This window comes from Strongylocentrotus purpuratus, unplaced genomic scaffold (assembly GCF_000002235.5).
Source record: "Strongylocentrotus purpuratus isolate Spur 01 unplaced genomic scaffold, Spur_5.0 spur5_scaffold_11, whole genome shotgun sequence".
In the NCBI taxonomy this organism is placed as follows: Eukaryota; Metazoa; Echinodermata; class Echinoidea; order Camarodonta; family Strongylocentrotidae; genus Strongylocentrotus; species Strongylocentrotus purpuratus.
Genome location: NW_022145596.1, coordinates 18,271,481 through 18,294,630, shown reverse-complemented (window position 1 = coordinate 18,294,630; position 23,150 = coordinate 18,271,481). Strand labels below are relative to the sequence as shown.

Here is a 23,150-nt window from a genome sequence, read left to right as displayed (position 1 = left end):
CAAAACCAGAAATGGGCAACAATTAACAAAAACAAACAGTTGCATTCTTTTTGATAGGTAAATTTCAACTACTTGTTTTGGAATATGGGGTATTTTTACAAACTATTATGATAATCATTATCATAATCATGATAGCAATTCAGCTGCGATCACGACAACACATTTCCGTGTCTTACCGCGGGCAAGAAGGCGTGAAATTGTATACATAAAGGGTTTTCTATTCGTTTAGAAATTCATATTTAAGATAATTCATTATGGTATATCTATTTTTAGTATATCTATTTTTAGTTGATGAATTCAGTTGAATATCTCTCTTTGTTGTTTGATCGCACTTTTTGTGACTATGACTAGTAGGTAAGAAATATATCACATCGGATGAAAACGAATCTTAAAGCAATTCTTCCAAATACACTACACATGCCCATCTATATTAGGAGGTTAGACATACAGTGGTTTAACGGTCAAGAGGTTGCAGGTTCGAATCCTATATCTGGATTAACTTTTTCTGACAAGCCATACATCAATACACATTTTTCCACTCTCCATCCATGTGTAAATGGCTACCTTGTATGCTTAACTGTTACATACTTAAAGGTTGAGTTAATTCTGGGGAGAGGTAAACAATACATTGTGAGCGTTTCCTTGTTATTATAAAAGTGTGGAAGAATATCAGAGAGAAATGAATAGAATAGAATAGAATAGAATTTATTGACTCATTCGACCCCCTTGTGGGGTATAAGAGTACAACACATGTACATGTCATGATAATGATACATAATAAAGGATACAAACATAGCTTCATAATACAAAGAATACAGAATACAACAAAACAACAATATAAAAGTATAACAACAAAAAGGAATGATCTAAACCAAACCTATGTTAAACATAAATACAATATTATACATATGGCAAGCATACATGAAAAGTGGAGAATACCACATGAACAATATAAATATAAACACGGAAAAAAGGGAGAGAAAAAAAAACTACATTGTTGCTATATAAGAAATTATAAGTTTCATTTTAGACATGTAAGTGAAATGTGATTGGATACTGTCTTATAGGCTACATTATCAACTTTTTCTGATCGATTCCACACCGTTTCCTTCACAATGCAATTGCATGACCAGACCTCAACTTTATCTTTAAGTATTTTAGAACAACCGGGTAATACTTTTGAGAACCAAGAGCGTCACATCGTTATACCCGGCTATGCCAATGGACATTAGCACTTTAAGAAACCACTATTTCACTGTACCACTCAGCGTAATGGGCGATCCATTCAAAAACAAGGATGATATTTCACTGTAATTAAACTAGTTTGGTTAACGATCATGGATTTCATAAAAATCCCTTTCCTGCTAACCGAATATAGAAAGGCCTGCACAATATCTTTCTATTTCAATCTTGACATGTACTTCATAATGTTGTTTCTATTCTCCACCCCAGGCAATTTATAACAATACAATTTTGAATGTGGATTACTCTTCTGGCACTCAAGCGATTTTCTTTCTCGGCAAAATATAAATACTAATAACTTCCTGAAAGTATAACACTTGAGAACCCAAGAGGACGTTAACGTAGATCATATTCTACATCGTTAATGTCTTTTTGGCTCTCAACAAACGTACCATTAATTTTGTTTAATCCATGAAAGTCGATCTTCACATTTCCGTTTGTCATTCTAAAGTTACATACTTTAAAATTGAGGTGAGTAGTTTCTGGGTTTGCAAGTTTTAAAAATACCTTTCAGATATAAATAGAGTCGAAAAAAATTATATTTTTTACATCATGGCGGAATGTTTAGAGCAGTCGAAATGAAAAATATTTCCGATTGCAAAGCAGCAACAAATGATATGGAACTAGTGGCATAGACAGGATCCAGACATTGGGGTGGCTGTCACGGGGGTTGGGCCGGGGCAGCACTTGTCCAACTATGTTGAGCAAAAGGCCATCGTAACATCAGTGGCCCGTTGCATAAAACCTACCTCTGATAGTAACTTTGCCATTAATATTTACTAAAATGGGAACGTCACTCAACAGCCAACCAAATGGCTTGTAACGATAGCTCACATGGGGAGGGGAGGGGTTGGAATCCGGCCACTGACTTTAAGATAGAGTCGACTTTTAAGGAGGCGCCTGAAATCATTGCGGGAGAATCATGCATGATTCTGTTGTGTTTGTTGCTCCTATTAAAGTGACCATTCAAATCTATTTTGTTAACATCTGCGTCCAGTTCCATCACTGTTCGTGTTTTACAATGGTATTTTTTTCAACGAAATGTTGGATAACGTAACCCAACACTTTTTAGATCAGATAGTGAGTTCTACAGAAGTACTCAAAATATGTTAACGTGATTACGTGAGTGCTCGTTACAAACACAATCAAAACAAGGTTTCCATGGAAATTATTGTTGGCAAAGTTGTTTCATTTATTTTATTTTATTTCCAGATACATTATAGTGGTACAATTACCGATGACAAAAAATACAAGAAAGTACACTACTAAATACAATAACAAAATAAAAGAAACCATCAACTAATGCCTGTGGAATACCAACAAAAATTACAGAGTTTCTGTAGAAGGCCCTTCTCATAATTGATGGTATAGTACATGAATATACATGAATATACATGAATATACATAAGTATACATGAATATACATAAATATACATAAATAAACATAAAAATACATAAATATACATAAATATACATGAATAAACATAAATATACATAAATATACATAAATATACATACATATGCATACGATATATATAATTTAATACCGAGAAGATGCAAATATAGATCATGAAATATTTAATGAAAAACTGTTACATGTTATGCAGGTAGTAAGATTGTACCATTTTAAAAGAGAAAAGAAGAACAAAATTACTTAAAATTGGCAAAGAAAAACCTGAAATAAAATAACATTATACTATTTGATTTGCATTGTAATCAATTTGTTAACACACATTCAAATGAATTACAAATTCAATCAATTACATCATTAGCCGTTTTACAGATAAATGCGCAATGATATTTCATGAAAGGAAGAAAAACTAAAAGAACAAAAACGAATTATTATATAGATTATATTGCATCACAGTAATATTACATTGCGTAAGGTATTGATATAAGTAAGTAAGTCCCCCAGGTGTTCACTCAGTCCAAACAGTACAACACAAAGCAAAAAGACCGTTATCATCAATGCTAGGTTTTATACAACAGAGGCCAGACATGAATTTATCGCGATGTTTAACATCACGAGTATGTTTTCTTGGATTGTGTAAAATTCCACCCTGTCATCATCACAACCGAAGACTGCCTTTCATAAGATCAAAATAAAATGAGGAGAGTGAAAATCAATTTGGTAGAAATATGTCTGACATGTCAAGCCTGTGTTATGTGTACACCAGCAAAGTAGGGAAGCTCATGGGTGACCAAAAATGAAATTAATTTTCCCTCACTGAATATTGAATGAAATCGAATTGGTTTTGGATTCCAGGGCAAAATGACGTGTATGCTACTGTGCTAACAGAGTACATGTCCGAGGTTCGATAGATTTATATGGTGACATGGTCAAGGTTATGGGAGAATATATAAAAATAATATCTGAAGTCTCTCTCATTTTGTGTTTGTTCAGATGGGAATAATTCAATGAAGTAGAAAATTAATAACTTGATCAAAAGAAATTTCCTTTCTATGACGACTACGTTGAACCAGTTTTGGGGGGTATGTTTAATATATACATGTACAAGCATAGCTTTTTAACACGCTCCATTATTTTCACCGAATTGACCGAAACACAAACAAAATAACAATCTCGAAGGTCATAGCAAGTGATTAATCATTGTTAAGTTACTAATGTTCAATTATTGTTAACTGATATCTACGTTTAGCATTGTTACCAGAAATATTATTTTGTTATGTTCTCTATTTTATGAACTTTTATTTTTTAAATAGCCAATAAATGAACTTGAACCTGAACTTGAAGGGTTGCTCTTCAAGTGCCCTCGTATTTGAAATAGGATGAGAAATAGTTGAAACATAATTTATGGACAAAACTTTCACGACAAATAAGTGTGAGGTCCTTTACACCTGTATATCCATCCATGTGCAGTGCATGAGACCTTTGGCAACATTGGGGGCAATGTCTGTTCATTTTGATAATTAATCAATCTTTGTAATTAGCGTAATGAGCGTAATTAACCTAATTGCTTCCAGAAGGTTTTTTCCACAGATTAGCCGCAACACATGCTCATTTTTTTTTGGTATATGGGGTCGTTCATCCCAATATCAAGTTGCTTTTATTAAAATCAGAAATCTAGGAGAAAACGATTATTGGAAGGTTTAGGGAAATCCAACAGAGGGTATTAGAAAGTCTGCATCCCCTCATTTATTATTAAATAATAATATTGTATTATATATACCAATATTGATAAAAGATAAATATATGAATTGGGTTTTCTGTTGTACGCAGACAACCTAAATTGTGTATTATTTCATTTTAAAAAAGACTTCAAACACATTTATTTTGAAAATGTGGTCTTAAACGACACCCTCTTTCACATTATGATACAATTTATTGTTAAGTGAAATTTTTGCCATCAAAATTTTGGCGAATTTGGGGCTCCCAACTCTTTAGGGGGGCTTTAAACTCAAACTATTTCCGTAGGGAAAAGGTAGGACCGTCATTATACCCCGTTTTTATTGTAATGAGTCAGCGTCACTCGTCTGAATAATGATTTCGCCATCATGAGATGAAAGTTTCAAAAGACACAAGTTGAATATCAATTGGGTGATCGTGCGATTGCTAAAATTATCTTCCCATCGAATGATCCTCATCAATTTCTAAGAAAAAATAGTTTTGTATTCTGAGTTGGTAGGAGAATATACATGCATAAAACGGCCAGTGGCGTAGCCTGGGCCTACCCATTCAGTGGGCCCTGGCATTACGGGGGGGGGGGGGGGATTGGTTAAACAGGTGGATGAAAATGTGAGTTGATTAAAGTGATGATAATGAGAGATTATCTTCTTTTTACATTCCCTTTCCTCTCTCTCTCTCTCTCTCTCCCTCTCTCATTCTATATATATCTATTGATATATTTCTGTCTTTATCTCTTCCTCTATCTATATCTATCTTTCTTTTTCTCTCTCTCTCTCTCTGTATCTTCTCATCTCTCTCTCTCTTTCTCTCCCTATCTCCATCCCTATCTCTCTTTCCCGCTGCCCTTTATCTATTATCTATCCCCTCCCTTTCTGTGTGTGGGTTGGGTGTAGGGGTTTTCCCCTGTACCCACCCCACTGCATGGCACGTGATAAGAAAATGTAATTTCATGGTGTTACTGTTCCGAGAACGCCTCCTTGCGAACACGACGGAGGTAAAGGTCAATCTGCCGTTGATGGCGCATTAATGATAATGATTCACTCTTGCAGTCATTGCCCGTGAGACAAATACTCATTTACAGTCATTTTGTTTATCCTTTTCTTTGAAAAGAGATTTATAGCCTACCGCACATGCAAATGACACGGTTACGATTCACTGTTCCATCTGTGATACCCCCAGCCACACAGACAAGACCGATACAAGACTGACAGCAGACCGAAAAAAATATTACATTCTCTCGAATACGTCGTATGGAAAACATGGAAAAGAACGGGTTGGATTTGAATCATTGTAGAGTCTAGCTACTCGGCGTTGTTACTAAGGTATTAGGGACTTTTAGATTCTGCACGACGAAAACGCGAACTGCCCTTTTAAGGCAATGTGACGTCACTGCCAGTGCCTTAAAAGGACGTCACATTGCCTTCAAAAGGGCAGTCCACGTTCTCGTCGTGCAGACTCTAAAAGTTCCTACTATATAATCACGATTCATACCAACAATACCGACCCCAGACTCCGAATTGGAAAAAAATCGCTTCGTTTGGAATCGGTGTCAGTGGAGTCGGTTGGCGGTATGACTGAGGTAAAATTCGCTATTCTGACGGCGTGTTATTCCCATGCTGAGTTGACTCGTCCTCATTAAACTGTGTACGCTTGACGGTTTCGAAGGAAGATGGACACATTATCTGGACATCCGAGGACAATTTGCGGACAATTGAAGAATCGTGAAATTATTTTGTTAATTACTGCGGGGGTGGGGTTCCTATGGATCTTATCATCAATCATTGATCCCATTTTATAGCAAGTCCGTCGGGTATTTTCGTCTCAGTTCATCACGTTTGTTTCCCTGCAGTCATAAGTTTTCAAACGCCAACAAACTTTGAAATGTATACCGCTCACCAATAAACAAACTAGTTTACGGTGAACATAAATGCATGCTACATTTCCCCCGTCGACCGTATAGTCCTTTTATGTCAAAGTAGTAGGTTAACACGACGGAATTCTTTGTTTTACCTTAAAAAAAAGTTTAAACATTGCAAGAGAGCAAAAATTACTTCAACACAAGATGTTACTCTCAAGGGCCCGTAGCTCTATACACTGCGCTTTGTTTTCCTGACGTATTCGACACCCCTGCCAGAAATATGATTTGAAATTGATTTTGCTCCTGCCCTAAAAGCCTCACGATAGCGTCGTTACCATGACAATGGCTAAAAGACAGAGGGCATCACCTAAATTTGCTGAAACTGACGAATTTATCCGGCCTTGGAGAGCCATCTGTCTTGTCCATGAATTACATCAGGAAGTGCAGTGGGAAAAGAAATTCCTTTTTGTATCTTTCAAATTATTAAATTAAATTAGTCCTGACCCATATTTTTGAAGGTCTAATTTGGTCCAATAACAATTCATCAAATTCTAATTTTTTTCAAGGATTTGTTCAATATCCACTTCGTCTATTCTTTTTGTGAACTCGTGTTCATTTCACCCACTTTCCATTTTGTACACTTAGCAGTTCGTTTAATGTTTAACCTACCATTTAATACAATAAATTTCGACGTCTTTAAAGAGAGTTGATTGTATAATGTCATACTTTGAGTATATTTTATATTATGTTCTAATTTTGTCATTTATGTGAAATTCTGTTTTGTGAAATGTGAAACAAATAACTAAAAACTTGAATGTCCATTTGAGTTTATTATTCATTGAGTCTAATTCTTATTTGTTTAATACTCGTTTTGTCTACAATCTAATTGACTTGTATGTTCTTAATTGGTTTTACTGGTCCTATTTTGTCCGATAAAAAGAATATTGGCACGGCCACGAACGTTTATTTCTTCTTCATCTCTATATTCAGATCAAACTGAATTTAAAAACGTGATGATAATGATAATCTTATTAAATTAAACCGAAAATGGAAATTCTTTTTGCCCAATTGATCGTGAGCCCGGCAGCCACTGAGCAGCGCCAGACCGACGTTGCTCTATTAATTATTGTTGAACGCCAAACAAGGTAGCAGCACCTCCCGTCTTTTAACGTCATTTGGTATGACGCGGCCGGGGTTCGAACCCACGACCTCCCGGTTGTGAGGCGGACGCTCTACTGACTGAGCCAACACACCAGGTTACATAGATGATTGAACATAATGAATACAAAATTAGATCATTTGTTACAGACCCTTCTGATTTGGATTGAATTATTGTGTTCTCTTGGCTCGATTAATGGGTGTTTATAATAGGCCGTATTGAGGGCAAGCACCCAAAAAAGAGATGTGAGTTGGTCTAGCCGTACGTTCTCTTTGTTAGCTCTCTGTCTTCGCCTACCAACTGATTAAGACGGGCCTCGGTTTGAAATTAAGTCACGTATTTCGGATTATGACGGTAAAGGTCTGTCCCAAGACGTAATTAATCATATCTGATTGATAAACGTGTGTCAAAACCCAATTACAAAGACACACACACCCACATACACAACCGCACACATAACAGAATAATCACTTGATTATGACTGTATGCACCGTACCATGCTTTTGCTCATTCAACGAGAAGCGTCATTATGGTGGCGTAGGGCTGCGTCACCAACTGGCATTTTTTGTAATTAATATACAATGCGATACGTAAGAGAGAAGATCGCCGAAAATGTGACAGAAAATGAACCATGAAAAACTTGCATTGAAATACGTCTACATGTACTTATTGTCCTTCTAGGCTTGATTGACGCAAGAAATAGCGCAATCGAAAGGACGCCTCGTGTGCCTGCGTCATATATACATTGCGCGCTAGTGATCATTGCGTCTCTTGCCCCTCCCCCCGTTACAAGCCTTGGGATGGACCATCGCATCAGGTGGAGATCCGATATTTATTCCAGTCAGGATCAGTTGATTACTTTCTCGTCTTCCAATGCGATGTGATGCCCATGGAGAATCATAAAGCACCTTTATTAACCCCCATCCATTATTTCCGACCTATTTCCTTTCCTGATGACTTATACTATTAAAGAGAAGGTTAGCTTCTGGCAAAAGGTGAAGAATAAGTTTCGAGCTTTTTCATTATTCTTATGTTGATGTGGAGAAGAAAAACACATTGACAAAAGTGCCATTTAAAAGGATTGCTCTTTAACCTCATCATTTGAAGTCTGAAGAGAGACTGTCATGCCTCATATTTTGGTGTAGTCCAATACATGCATTTGTGTGTACAGTGCATCTGTGCATGTGACTATTTTGGCAAAACTGTGTCAATTTCTTATCACATCGACGATTCCAAAACCTCCAAGTACGAATCGATTCTTATTTACCAGATAACCAACTTTCTTTTTTCTCCATTCGCTTCCATGCAGTTTCTATCAAAATGTAGCTGCATGACTAGATGACTAACTTATCTTTAAGAATGGGTGTGCAACCCCCAGTCGATGATGATCGGTGTCGATTCTGCATCTGGTACGTGACATTGGCACAGATATATTATTGACACGATTCTACGTCTCGGCTTCGATTGGCATTTCTATTATGAATAGGGGCAAATATATTTTAAACCGGGATAAAGGAATGGGGGGGGGGGGGGAGGGGGTTCAAAAAGAAGAAAACAGCAGATATTTGAATCGTACCTGTGTATTTTATTTACTCTTGGTAATATGTCAGTTATATTTGCGTCTCGTCCTATTGGCATTTAGATATTAATGGGAGGAATGTGAAGGCCTAACAAAAATATTACGGAAAAAGCGTTGAAATGGGGTAAATGACCCGTAGTTGTCCCCATATTTTAAAATTCTACGAAGAGTTAGAGCTTGTTAGTTTTAAATGTTTGTATTTTATATTTTTGAAATGGACTATAAAATATTTTTTAAAGTTTCGACTAAATTTTGAAGCACGTTATTTCTTTGAGCACTACGGGGAAGCGGGGGGGGGGGGGGGGCATCTGAATCTAAATTGCCCTCGCACTGCATGGGGGAGTGGCTGGAATTTTATGCAATAAAAATCCTCCTCTGTCAAAATATGTCATGCATGATCCTCACGTAGTTGGTAACATGATCACTAATTAGGCAGAACAAATATAAGCAAATTTGAACGTTTAAAGCTGCTAAGATAGAGAGAGAGAGAGAGAGAGAGAGAGAGAGGGGGGAGGGAGTGGAAGAGGGGGAAAGAGAGATGGAGATAGAGATAAGAGAGAGAGAGAGAGAGAGAGAGAGAGAGAAAGAGAGAGAAGAGAAGATTGGGAAAGAGAAAAGAGAAGATGGGGAAAGAGAGAGAGAGAGAGAGAGAGAGAGAGGGGGGAGGGAGTGGAAGAGGGGGAAAGAGAGATGGAGATAGAGATAGAGAGAGAGAGAGAGAGAGAGAGAGAGGGGAAAAAGAGAGGTGATAGCTAATATCTTAGGTAATATTGGTCTCTGTTGATTAGACATGAACATCGCAGAACATGTTCAATCGTTCGTGAACTTGTGGTAATACAATGCCTTCAGTATTAAAGTGGTCTCGAGGGAAAAGAATTGTATACGTCTCCTGCGTTTCAAGAATAGAAGAAGCTAGCCAAAGTGACTGCTTAATAATCGAAGACTGGCGGTTCTTACCAGATAAAAAAGAGAAGGCATCCTTCCTTTTTGTCAAAAAGAATGATTCTCGAATGTGTTCGTATTGATTAATCTGAAAGTTTAGGCAACTTGAAATAAAAAGTTCGTTCTGTCTAGAAAGGAAAGGGGGAGGGGGGGGGGGGGGGGGGGAGCACGCTATCTAGTAATGTCAATTGCAAATGTCTTTATATATATATATATATGTATTTATTCGTTAATGTACATAAAATGGTGACTGAGAGTGCTTAACTTTACGGCTTGCCTGTTGCTTTCAATAAAATATTCACCCATCTCTATTCTCTCATTTTACATTTACATATGTACTTGATTTGTCTAGTCATGATCGTCAGTTGTAGTTACTGTCGCAATTTCACAATGGAAGTTATAGAGATGGTTGAGTTCTGGGAAGAGGTGAAAAATAATTTGTGAGCGTTATCATTGTTGTAAGATTTAGAAAGTTTTCTGTCATGACGTCGGTTCAGATTAACCATAATTTCATTTGGTCGTAAGAGGGCGTTTGTAGTTCGCCAGCCTAAAAGTCACGAAATTTGAAATGTTTTGTGGACAGTGATTCCATCAGTAATCCCCGACAATCGAGACAAGCCCAATGTTGTAAGTACTATAAAGCTGTTATTTGTATAAATCAATCTTTAATTGTTTGTATGAGGCCAAAAATGGCACAAGATATAAATCTAGTTTTCTGTAATTTTAAGATGAAAAGTACGTTAAAATGTTGTCTGTGCATGTAGCACCACATATAGACAAACGTAGGATAACGTGTGTGAATGCACAATTTGTGCATATATCAGTTTGTGTTGAGGATAATCTAGATTTGTGTGTAATGAGTGATGATAATTGACATGAAACAAAGAGTATGAATTGTTTTCCTTGGTTATAAAGAATGTCAAGGGTGTAGAAGCAAATAGGAATTTAGTTCAGGAACCAAGTAAAGAGTGTAAGATAGAGGCAGGAAATAAGGCTGGTCGAGGGTTTATTTGCGTATGACGTTAACCTACAAGATAGAGAGGTATGATTTGTAAGGGTTATATTTGTAAACAAAGGTAGAATTTGAGACAGTTCATTAGAATAAGATAAATGAGGCAGTTATACAGTTTATGTTTGCACAAGTGAGCTTTACTCACATAGTTTATTCTTGAAGGTTTTCTTTACTCAGTTATGCATATTAAGGTCATTTATGGCAAGCTAGATGTGCGATACAATAGATGTTTGTTTATTCATGTGAATTTGTACACATGCTTATGATTGCTTGTTTGTTTATTGATATTACAGATGAACTGCATTTTATGCACGTATCTCAACTTGGATGTCGTCGTCCTTTCTTTAAGCCTACTGTTGGGGTCACTTCAGCAGAATTTAACGTCACACAAAGTTCATAACAGCTTTAGCATTCGTCACCATGAGTCAAGTAGGTGTTGATGATGTCAATCCAGAGGATTCTGCAAGTCAGGTTGGGAAGAGTTCCACCACGTCATCTGGACTTAGGACCAGGGCCAAGAGGGCTGCAATAGCAGCAGAATTAGCAGTTCTTCAGGAAGAACAAGAGATAGAACTCGAAGAAATACGCCTTAAGCAAAGGAAGGCTAAGTTACTCTTACGTGCCAAGCTCAGCGCAGCAGAGGCAGAAGAAGACGTGTATGAGCAACACAGGAGTGGCAGTAAGGTGTCGAGTATAGGGAATAGGAGTTCCAGTCAGCAGAATGTCAAGCAGGTGCATGAAAGTGCAGAGCATGCTACGGAACATCATCATCATGTCAGCAATCATGATGTCAAGGAACCTGCGCTCCTACAAGAGACTATTCCTTTTCCAGCTCAGCAAATGGCTTCATCTCCCATTTCAGGTCAAGCTTATCAACCACGAGACGACCGAGAATTTTATCTGCAGACCCAAGTTCAGCAACAACGATGGTTGGAAGCTATCAGTCTGGCTAATGTAGAGATGATGAAGTTTGATGGGAGTCCTTTGCACTTCCATGAATTTATGATGTCGTTCGACAACTTAATTGGTCGATCTTCACTCGATAGTGGGACAAAACTTATGAAGTTATATCATTGCTGTGAAGGAGAAGTTAAGGGCATCATACAGTGCTGTATGGTCATGGAACCACTGTATGGGTACCAACGAGCCAGAGAGCTGTTGGTGGAACGCTTTGGCAGCAAGTACAAGATAGGAGAAGCCTGGATCAAACGTATAACCACTGGTCCAATCTGCCATGCGAATGACCGGAAGGGGCTGCAGAAGTTTGCAGATGAGTTGAAGATCAGCATGGAAACTCTTCGAGCAATGGATCTACTGCAGGAAATTAGTAGTCAGAGAGAGTTGCTGAAGGTGGCTGAGAGACTTCCATATTACCTTAAAGGTAGATGGTTAAAGTTGGTGAGAGACATCAGACAGCAGGAGCGTTCTCCCGATATCTCGGACATGGCAAGGTTTGTCTCCAACGCTGCTGAGGAAGCCAATGATCCTGTCTTTGGAGATCTGACAGCAACAACAAAAAGAGTTGAAACTTCAAACCCAGCTTTCAACAAGAAGAGTACAAGAAGTAACTACATGTACGCTACAGAGGTAACAGAAGTAGCAGTCAACCTGAAGTGCCTGAAGTGTAGGCAAGAACATTCCTTGTTTGGGTGCGACAGTTTTAAATCCATGGCACCCGAGATGAGATTTCAGTTTGCTCAGGACAACAGACTATGTTTCAACTGCCTGCAATCTGGCCACACCAGTAGGTTTTGCAGATTGAATAGAAGATGCTCAGTACAAGGATGCCAGAGAAAACACACAAAATTTCTCCATTTTGCACAGGATGCATCTTCATCTGCAGGAAGGATGACAACGACACAGGCTCCAGTTGAAACCCAGAACAACGAAGTCCATCAAGTCCAGAATGGGTTCGTTAAGAAGTGTGTCACAGGGGCCGGAAGGTGTGTGCTTCCCATTGTTCCAGTGAGGGTTAGAGCTCAAGGAGAGAATGTATTTGTGAATACATATGCACTGTTGGATTCTGGTTCAACCAGTACATTTTGTACAGCCACTTTGGCCAGAGAACTCAATGCTACTGGAAGGAAGCAAAGTTTAAGCCTGACAACACTGGAGAAGCGTAATAGCCCCATAGAGACCTCAGTGATTAGTCTGATTGCAGACACGGGACCAGATACAGACTGTGTGAAGCTACCCTGTGTGTATACCAGAGACGCCATTAATATCAGAGACACACACATTGCCAATGTGGATGACATTTCAGGATATCATCACTTAGAAGGAATCAACCTCCCGATCATTGAACGACATGAAGTTGGACTGTTGATAGGGCAGGATTCACCTGAAGCCTTGATACCTATCGAGGTGAGACGAGGACAGCATGGCCCTTATGCTGTTAGGACCAAATTGGGTTGGTCAGTGAGTGGACCTGTAGGTTCCAGTTCAGATGGTGTACCCAAAGCTACATCTAGCTTCATTGACAGTAATGATATACTGGAGGAACAAGTCAGCCAATTCTGGAAGATCGAAGCTACAGATGTGCTTAAGAAAGACAAGGCAGTGTCAGTCAATGACAAGAAGGTAATGGAAATATGGGAGAGGGACATCCAGCGGGAAGGTGCACATTTCCAACTACCGGTGCCCTTCAGAAGGAGACCACCTAACTTGCCTGATAACAAGTGGAGTGCAGAACAGCGTTTGAAATCGTTGGCAAGGAGATTGCAAAGAGATCAAGCAATGTATGTGAAATACAAACAGGGCATAGAGGATCTCCTCAGGAAAGGCTATGCAGAGGAAGTTAGTGAGGAGACTAGGCAACCCAAGGACACCCCTGTTTGGTATTTGCCCCACCATCCAGTCTTGAATCCCCAAAAACCAGACAAGATGCGAATCGTGTTCGATTGTGCGGCCAAGCACCAAGGGGTATCTTTGAATGATGCAGTGTTACAGGGGCCGGACCTTATCAACAATTTGATGGGAGTTTTGCTTAGATTCCGCCAGCAACCAGTAGCACTCATGTCAGATATAGAGGCAATGTTCCACCAAGTGAGGGTACCTCCAGAAGATCGAGACGTGTTGAGATTCTTGTGGTGGAAGGACGGAGACTTCAACAAGGAACCGCTGGTCTACCGGATGTGCGTCCACCTCTTCGGAGGTACGTGGAGCCCAAGTGTGTGCAGCCATGCACTTCGTCAGACAGCAAGAAACGGTGATGGTAATGGTAAAGTGGAAGCATCTAAGGCCATTCTCGAGAACTTCTATGTGGACGACTGCCTGGTGTCAGTTGAGAATGAAGAAACAGCGGTGAAACTTGCTGCGGACTTGATGGTCTTGCTCAGTGAAGGAGGCTTCAGATTAACCAAATGGGTCAGTAACAACCCATTTGTCCTGCAATCCATACCAGAAGAAGAGAGAGCTAAAGATGTGAGGGGTCTGGATCTCAATCATGATGCTCTTCCAGTCGAGAGAGCACTTGGAATCAGCTGGGATGTAGAAACTGATTGTTTGCTGTACAAATTTAGACCCAAGGACAAACCCCAAACCAGGAGGGGTATCTTGAGTGTTGTATCTTCCATCTACGACCCTCTCGGTTACGCCAGTCCTTTCATCCTAAAGGCTAAGATGATCTTGCAGGAACTAACCAGACTTAAACTTGCATGGGATGAGGAGATTCCAAGCAAGGAAATAGAGAGATGGAATGAATGGTTACAGGAACTACCCAAGATGACTGAATTCCAGGTCAACAGATGCATCAAACCACACGACTTTGGCAAGGTAGCAGAGTATAAGCTACATCACTTTGCAGATGCTTCAGAGAAAGCCTATGGAGTCGTTTCCTACCTGCGGATGAAGGATGTTGAGGGTCAGGTGCACTGCAGCATACTATTTGCAAGGTCACGTCTTGCACCCCTGAAGAGGATGACAATCCCACGGCTTGAACTGATGGCGGCTACACTCTCTGTCACTATAGACAGTATGATACAACGGGAATTGGATCTGCCGCTCCAAGAGTCAGTGTTTTGGACTGACAGTTCAATAGTACTTCATTATGTGAAGAATGAGGATAAACGTTTCCATACGTTTGTAGCAAACAGAATTACAACCATTCATGAGGGATCTGAACCAAGGCAGTGGCGACATGTTAACACTGATGTCAATCCAGCCGATGATGCCTCGCGTGGACTGACAGCTGAGGAATTGACTGGACGATGGAAAGAAGGGCCAAAATTTTTGTGGTCAGAAGAATGCGATTGGCCTAAAAGCTTGACAGTGAATGAGTCTAGCTTAGAGCATGACCCAGAGGTAAAGCAAGACAAGACTGGAGTGTTTGCTGCAGCCGAATCTGAAGTCAAGGCGACAGATAGACTCCTTGAAAGTTACTCGTCCTGGTTCCGGCTGAAGAAAGGTATTGCATGGATCCTGAAGGTCAAGGAGTGCTTGAGAAGAAAGGCACGCAAAGATATGAATTTACTGGATATGAAGCAGCCAGTAACAGTTGATGAGATGACTGTAGCTGAAGAAGCAATTGTCAGATACGTTCAGCAACAGACCTATGCTGAGGAGTACAGAGTCTTACAGCAAAATAAGACTGCACAACGGTCACCCACTCGAATAGCAAAATCCAGCCCACTATCTAAATTGAGCGTGAAACTCACAGACGAAGGATTGATATGTGTTGGAGGAAGACTACACAATGCACCACTAGAAGAGCAGACAAAACACCCAGTGATTTTGCCTTCCAAGCATCATGTAGTACAGCTTTTGGTGAGACATTACCACATTATGTGTGGTCACTCAGGGAAGGAGTATGTGCTATCCCTACTCAGACAACGATTTTGGATAATCAGAGGGAGGTTAGCAGTTCGTCATGTACTACACAAGTGTTTCACATGTAAACGTCAACGTGCAAAACCAGTGGAACAGAAGATGGCAGATTTGCCGGCAGATAGAGTGGTACCAGAAAAACCTCCATTCAGTAACGTGGGAGTTGACTGCTTTGGCCCATACATGGTGAGACAAGGAAGGAGCTCTGTGAAGAGATATGGATGTATATTCACTTGTCTGGTTATAAGAGCAATACACATAGAGTTACTGCATTCATTGGAGACGGATTCATTTCTGAATGCCCTTCAGAGATTTATTTCACGCAGAGGACAACCAGAGATTATCAGATCCGACAATGGTACAAATTTCATAGGTGCTGAACGTGAACTGAGGGAGGGATTGAAACGATGGAACCAGGAGAAGATCCACGATAATCTCCTTCAACAAGGAATTGATTGGAAATTCAATCCACCGAGAGCATCCCATATGGGTGGATCATGGGAAAGACAAATCAGAACTACGAGAAAGGTCTTGAATGCAGTCATGAAGCAGCAGGTTCTGAATGATGAGGGCTTAACGACTCTTATGTGTCTAGTAGAGGCAATTATCAATGGGCGTCCACTCACCATAACATCTGATGACGCAAGGGATGCAGAGCCTCTCACACCAAATCATCTGCTGCTCCTGAGGTCAAAAAATGCTCTACCACCTGATGTGTTCCAGAAACATGATCTGTATGGACGTCGACGCTGGCGGCAGATTCAATACCTGGCAGACTTATTTTGGCGCAGGTGGGTGAAGGAATACCTACCTTCCTTACAACAGCGGCAGAAGTGGCTGAAAGAGACGAGAAATCTGGAGGAAGGTGACATCGTGCTGATTATCGACAATCTGCCGAGGAACAAGTGGTTGACGGGAAGAGTAATCGAAACCTATCCTGGGAAGGACAAGCTCGTCCGATCGGTGAAGCTGAAACATAGCACCGGTATCCTAGTCAGGCCTGTGCAGAAACTATGTCTTTTGGAAGAAGCAGATAGCGTATTGGTGAACCACAGCGACTAATTGGAGCATTCATTTCTTATGTGAGATAATTATTTGATGCACGATGAATTAAACGTGCGAGGTGAGAGCCTAGCGCCGCCTCTTGTGAATTTTTTATGTCGCGATTATCCTGATCCGTGACAAGCGAAAGATCCTGATCATCATATTCAAGTTAGACTGACGTCGACGCAAGACAGAACTCGTTTACAGCAACAAACTTGTTTAAGCGCAAGAAATTGATAAAAACAGTCCTCAGACTTTATACAAGACTATTTGCGGTAACATTGTGCCCTTGAGGTAAATCGGGCACGTTATATTTGAGGACAGTGGACTCTACTCTTGAAGAGTAATAAACATTTCAGCCTTGTTATAGACTATGTCATATTATGTTTATTAGTCAATACTTGAAGAAAGACTATAATGGACTTCAGAATACATGTATTCATTTCAGTATTGAACTGAGACTATTGCTGAAAGATTTTTTTTTTTTTTTTTTTTTTTTTGTTCGAACGATATTCATACGTAATTTCTTACATGTTTTTTCCTAAGAGCAGGAGTTAAATATTTGACCACTACAAATGAGAATCATTTGTCATGATAACATGTTATTTGGTCAATGCATGAGCATACAAATATGTAGTGTCTAGTTCAAGTTGAAACTTTAAAGAACCGAATTGTGTTGATATTTGATGCATAGACCCAAAAGAGGATATTTGATATGAAGGGGATAGTTGAACTAAAGTTTTGTATACCGGAAGTAAATTGACAATTTACTCAAGATTGCGAATGATGAGAAAGTTTAATCACAGAAGCACCATTTTCTGAATTTGAAAATCATTTTTTGTGTGTAACCCTGTTGTACTTAGTGGTGGGCTACTGAATTTTGCTTGAAAACTCACAAAAAAGGGGGTTTAGTTTCAAGAATCGAGTACTGAAATACACAGTTCTGAGTAGTTAGCAGCTCTAGTGCATAGAGGTACATGTAGAATCATTATGTTTGAGCTGATATATTTCGTATTTTCCTTTGGTAATTCACTAGATAACTCAAAGTGTGTAAGGAATGTCAAGGACTTTAACAATCCTTGTTATTGTTATTTGCTACAGAGTGTCAACAATTGTGTTGAGATTTAGTTAATGTGTACTCTATTAAGGCAACTGATCGTTTTGCCCAATGTTACTTTAATTGACCTGTCGGTATACATTTTTAGACGACAAGTGTTTGTTGTGTATAGGCTATAAATTCACCCTAAAGGCATTTACTGTAATGTACTACATTGTGTAAATGAAATTAATGGAATGTGCTATGCAGAGTTGAGTGTAAATTCTGAATGTTTAGTTGTGTTTTATTAACAGAAAAGTTAGACAATTTGAATGGAAGTTGAAGTTATTTGGATAAATGCTTTGCTGTGGCTACGCATTTAAGGGGCCGGGATGTAAGATTTAGAAAGTTTTCTGTCATGACGTCGGTTCAGATTAACCATAATTTCATTTGGTCGTAAGAGGGCGTTTGTAGTTCGCCAGCCTAAAAGTCACGAAATTTGAAATGTTTTGTGGACAGTGATTCCATCAGTAATCCCCGACAATCGAGACAAGCCCAATGTTGTAAGTACTATAAAGCTGTTATTTGTATAAATCAATCTTTAATTGTTTGTATGAGGCCAAAAATGGCACAAGATATAAATCTAGTTTTCTGTAATTTTAAGATGAAAAGTACGTTAAAATGTTGTCTGTGCATGTAGCACCACATATAGACAAACGTAGGATAACGTGTGTGAATGCACAATTTGTGCATATATCAGTTTGTGTTGAGGATAATCTAGATTTGTGTGTAATGAGTGATGATAATTGACATGAAACAAAGAGTATGAATTGTTTTCCTTGGTTATAAAGAATGTCAAGGGTGTAGAAGCAAATAGGAATTTAGTTCAGGAACCAAGTAAAGAGTGTAAGATAGAGGCAGGAAATAAGGCTGGTCGAGGGTTTATTTGCGTATGACGTTAACCTACAAGATAGAGAGGTATGATTTGTAAGGGTTATATTTGTAAACAAAGGTAGAATTTGAGACAGTTCATTAGAATAAGATAAATGAGGCAGTTATACAGTTTGTGTTTGCACAAGTGAGCTTTACTCACATAGTTTATTCTTGAAGGTTTTCTTTACTCAGTTATGCATATTAAGGTCATTTATGGCAAGCTAGATGTGCGATACAATAGATGTTTGTTTATTCATGTGAATTTGTACACATGCTTATGATTGCTTGTTTGTTTATTGATATTACAGATGAACTGCATTTTATGCACGTATCTCAACTTGGATGTCGTCGTCCTTTCTTTAAGCCTACTGTTGGGGTCACTTCAGCAGAATTTAACGTCACAATTGTTATTATGCAAGCGTGGAAAAAACATCAGATAAAAAGTGTTCCCTGAAAATGATGGCCATTCATATGCATTCATAGTCTTAAAATGGCATGTAGCAGCATACAAATCGGGGCCGATTTTTATGCCACATGTTCGTGTAGTCCCATTTACATCTTTCTGTGTACAGTGCTTGTAACTTTACCAAGAATGGGCCAATCATTTTGATGATTCCAGAACCTTGCAGTACACACCAATACTTCTCATATGCTATGCTAGATGATCAACCTTTTCTGATCTATTTCACACCGTTTCTTTCACTTCGCAATTTCGCATGACCAGAACCCAACTTTAGGTTAAGGAATACTTCTCGAGCTAATCAGAACAAAGGGTGTGCCTTAGTAGCCTGACCGTGACGACCAAGATCCATTTTACATCATATTTCTTGTATGATTGACATTTGAAGATAACGAAACGGGTCATCGTGAAGTCATCCGAAACAGACTTCTGTTCTATAAGATCATAAGACTTTAGGTCATCTAAACTCCTGGGGGATGTTTCACAAAGATCCCAAGTCAAACTTAACTCTAAGTTGGACTTAAATGGTATGGAGAGCCATTTGTAGCCTTAAAATAAAATATATTCAAAAGCAAAAATTCAAGTATTTTAGACATTTCATAAATTCCACATCAAGAATATGAAATCTCCTCGATAATAGACAATATGAATGATTTGGATCAACATTTTATGCCTTTTAAAATGACTTTTACAAAATATTTTCAATGATGCTAACGGCTTTCCATAATTGTTAAGTCAAACTTAGAGATAAGTTCAACTTACGGTCTTTGTGAAACACCCCCGGACTACTATCCCGGAAAACTATGCGCTCGCCCTCGGACAGCTATGCCCTCGCTCTCGAACAACTGCTCTTGCCCCCGCCTATTCACTAACTAGGACAATTCCGGAGACAATTATTCCCGGATAAAACCCCCTACCAACTATATCCAACCAATCTCCCTGAGATAGCTTTTCTTCCCCCTTAAAGTGACTCGGTAACATTGCCTCAGATTCTGAAACAAAATCCTGGATTTAGCTCGTGCTGCAATCATTATTATAAACCTTTAAGTCAGTCAGGGATATTTATGATTGGAAATCGAAATTTCATTTTTCGTTTTCCTAACGGTTTTCATAACACTATAGTCTATTGGTGAAAATGAGTATGGTAAAACCGGTCACTGAATTTTTTTTTACTTTTTTGAGGCACTTCATGATCATGGTCGTTTTGAACCGCAATTTTTTAGTGCTTCAATATTACACCATATCACAGACACTAATAACAAGTAGGGCCATGCATCTCAGATTTAACATTGTTAAACGATGCCTTTAATGGCACATACGAGAGCAGTGTCTCGGACCGTTTCACACGGTAGCTCTGCCTTTCAGAACTGCCATAAAGGGTGAAGCGTTGTTACCAGGTATCTTTAATTTTTTCTTTACTCTTCCTTTTTGCGGCAGAAAGCAAATCTCTTCCTTCGTATATAGGCCTTTCAACCAATTTTCCCATGTGTGCCCATCCAATAATTATTAATCCTTGCCAGCCACTTAAATTATGCCATCCGTATGGATAGTGAACTTTCGCTGCGTTTCCAAGCACTTCGATATGATCTCATTTTATATGGACAGCGAAATATCATTTTAAGTCACCGGACCGTGCGAAATATATCGCATGGCAGTGTTTCGACATTTGCTCCGGCGCCATTGCTCCGGGCTTTATTTCGTCAAAGGTTTATCGGTTTGGGCCACAATTTTTTTAAACCTAGGTCGGGTTTAGGTTTAGAATTATGGATAGGTTTAAAGTGTATGGACCCGGGCTTATGTTACGATTCCAGTTAGTGTTGTATTTTACCGCGAATAAATTGTGATATAGGGCTCCTACTCTCATTCGATATCCTTCCTTATGGATAACAAAACGTGATAAAAGTTAAAATCGAATCCAGCCAGGTTAAAAAAAGTCCGTATAGACACACCTCTTGTCTAGAAGCAATCGGTACAGAATCTGACTCCGGGGTATCATTCATTACAGTTACAGTTAAGAAGACAAATAAAATACATTGGGGAAAGACGCGTGAAAGACGTCATTTACCAGTTACCCTACCGTCGACCTGCGAAAAAGAATACTAGCGGCAGATCAGTGCTCCGCGGCTTCGGTGATAAAGAAACATTCTGAACATCATCCTGTCAACAATAATACCTACTCTTACCTGGGGCATTTTGCTTAGCGTTGATTTCACATCGACTCAACTCTTTATTCTAGCAGACAATGGAGAGAAAGATCTAACCTACCTGCAATATGAATCAGGGGCTACCCCGTTTTGAAAAGGGAAAATGAAAACAAACAAATATGAAGAAGAAAAAAACAATAGCAAACACACTCAATCACTTGGTCCACTACTCCTCCTCCTTCTCCTACAACCATCACCACCACCACCACCACCACCACAACCACCACTACTACTACTACTACTACTACTACTACTACTACTACTACTACTACTACTAATATTACGACTACTAACAAATTGATGATGAATCGAATTGAATCTATTTTATACTGCAACATATAAATCGAATAACGATTCAGCGATACAACAAAGTGGCTAAATTTTCATTTCATATTAAAGAGAGAACAATAGAGAAAAAAACGAGGTCTTGCAAACTCTTCTGGATAGGGTAAGTACAGACCTTTTCCGTTGACGAAAACAGTTTCGTGCTGGACAAAGAACCGGTCAAGTAATGGTGTTCACGTAATTTAGGTTGTTTTGAACGGTTTCATTTACGTTTTCAACGGAATGAAGGTATCAGTTTATGTCTCGATGAATTGATTAACTGTTAAGGGCCTTCTGATATATCGTTTTACATCTTATTTTTCTTTTGATGATACATGACGACGCCAACGGCGATACAGATCATAAGCTCAGTGAGGGGGAGTGAGAGTGGGGGGGGGGGGGGGGGGGGGGGAGGAGGTAGGAGTCTTACTGGTTTATTGCCTCTGTTCTTTGTATTTGAGCGCGATAATGATGGAGTCAATAAAGAGGTGAAAATAATATTTAAAAGATACCCTGTTTCATCTGTATTCTGCCCTTTATCATCTCCTTCTCTATAACTCTCTTTCTCTCTCTCTGTATCTCTCTCTCTCTCTCTCTCTCTCTCTCTCTGTATCTCTCTCTCTCTCTCTTTCTCTCTCTCTCTCTATCTCTCTCTTTCTCTCTCTCTCTCTCTTTCTCTCTCTTTCTCTCTCTCTCTCTCTATATCTCTCTCTTTCTCTCTCTCTCTCTCTCTCTCTTTCTCTCTCTTTCTCTCTCTCTCTCTCTATATCTCTCTCTCTCTTTCTCTCTCTATCTCTCTCTCTCTCTCTCCTTTTCTCTCTTATCTCATCTAAAAAAATTATTTCCTCACAACAGCATCCAAGTTATATTAATAGTAATATGTTTTTGTGTGGACGCACTAAGTAATATAGAGGTTTTTTTTTCTTCATTTAAATCATGAAAAATGTCAATTTTGATAAACTTTTTATTTAAAAATCAATGATTATGACACTATGAACATGACTGACAATGAACGCGGACAAAATATACAGTTCCTCAGGTACACAAAGGAACATCCCTTCACGGCTATTATTTAAAAATGTGTAGAACAGGTGTCGCATGCATATTCACCTTTTTACATAATAGCAGTGAAGGGATGTTCCTTTATCTACCTGAGGAACTGTATATTTTGTCCGCTTTCTTTGTTCGTCATATTCATAGTGTGAATATCTATATTCAGAAAATAGTATCAATTCTTCAAAGTACATAAAAGATTTTGAGAAACGTCATGCATGCAATATGATACAAATCATATAACTTGGGCAAAGACATGGGGAAAAGTTTTGGGTGATGAAAAGGGAAATTAATGGGATACAAATATAGTTAGTTATCCGATTTCAATAAAA

The 23,150-nt window shown here is 38.9% G+C and overlaps 1 protein-coding gene across 2 annotated transcripts; it reads left to right on the top strand.

The window, feature by feature from the left end:
• Positions 1-10,380: 10,380 nt before the first annotated feature.
• LOC100889508 lies at positions 10,381-19,188 on the top strand. Of its 2 annotated transcripts, XR_004063392.1 has the most exons (3): positions 10,381-10,555; positions 11,234-18,407; positions 19,086-19,188. XR_004063392.1 is itself a non-coding variant. In XM_011666854.2 (2 exons), the coding sequence occupies exon 2, from the start codon at positions 11,361-11,363 to the stop codon at positions 16,824-16,826; it is 5,466 nt and encodes a 1,821-aa protein (XP_011665156.2). In that variant the 5' UTR covers positions 10,381-10,555; positions 11,234-11,360; the 3' UTR covers positions 16,827-18,741. The 2 variants fall into 2 exon arrangements, 1 of the variants encoding a protein (XP_011665156.2); XM_011666854.2 differs by lacking the exon at positions 19,086-19,188 and having other exon boundaries at positions 11,234-18,741.
• The last annotated feature ends 3,962 nt before the right edge of the window (positions 19,189-23,150 follow it).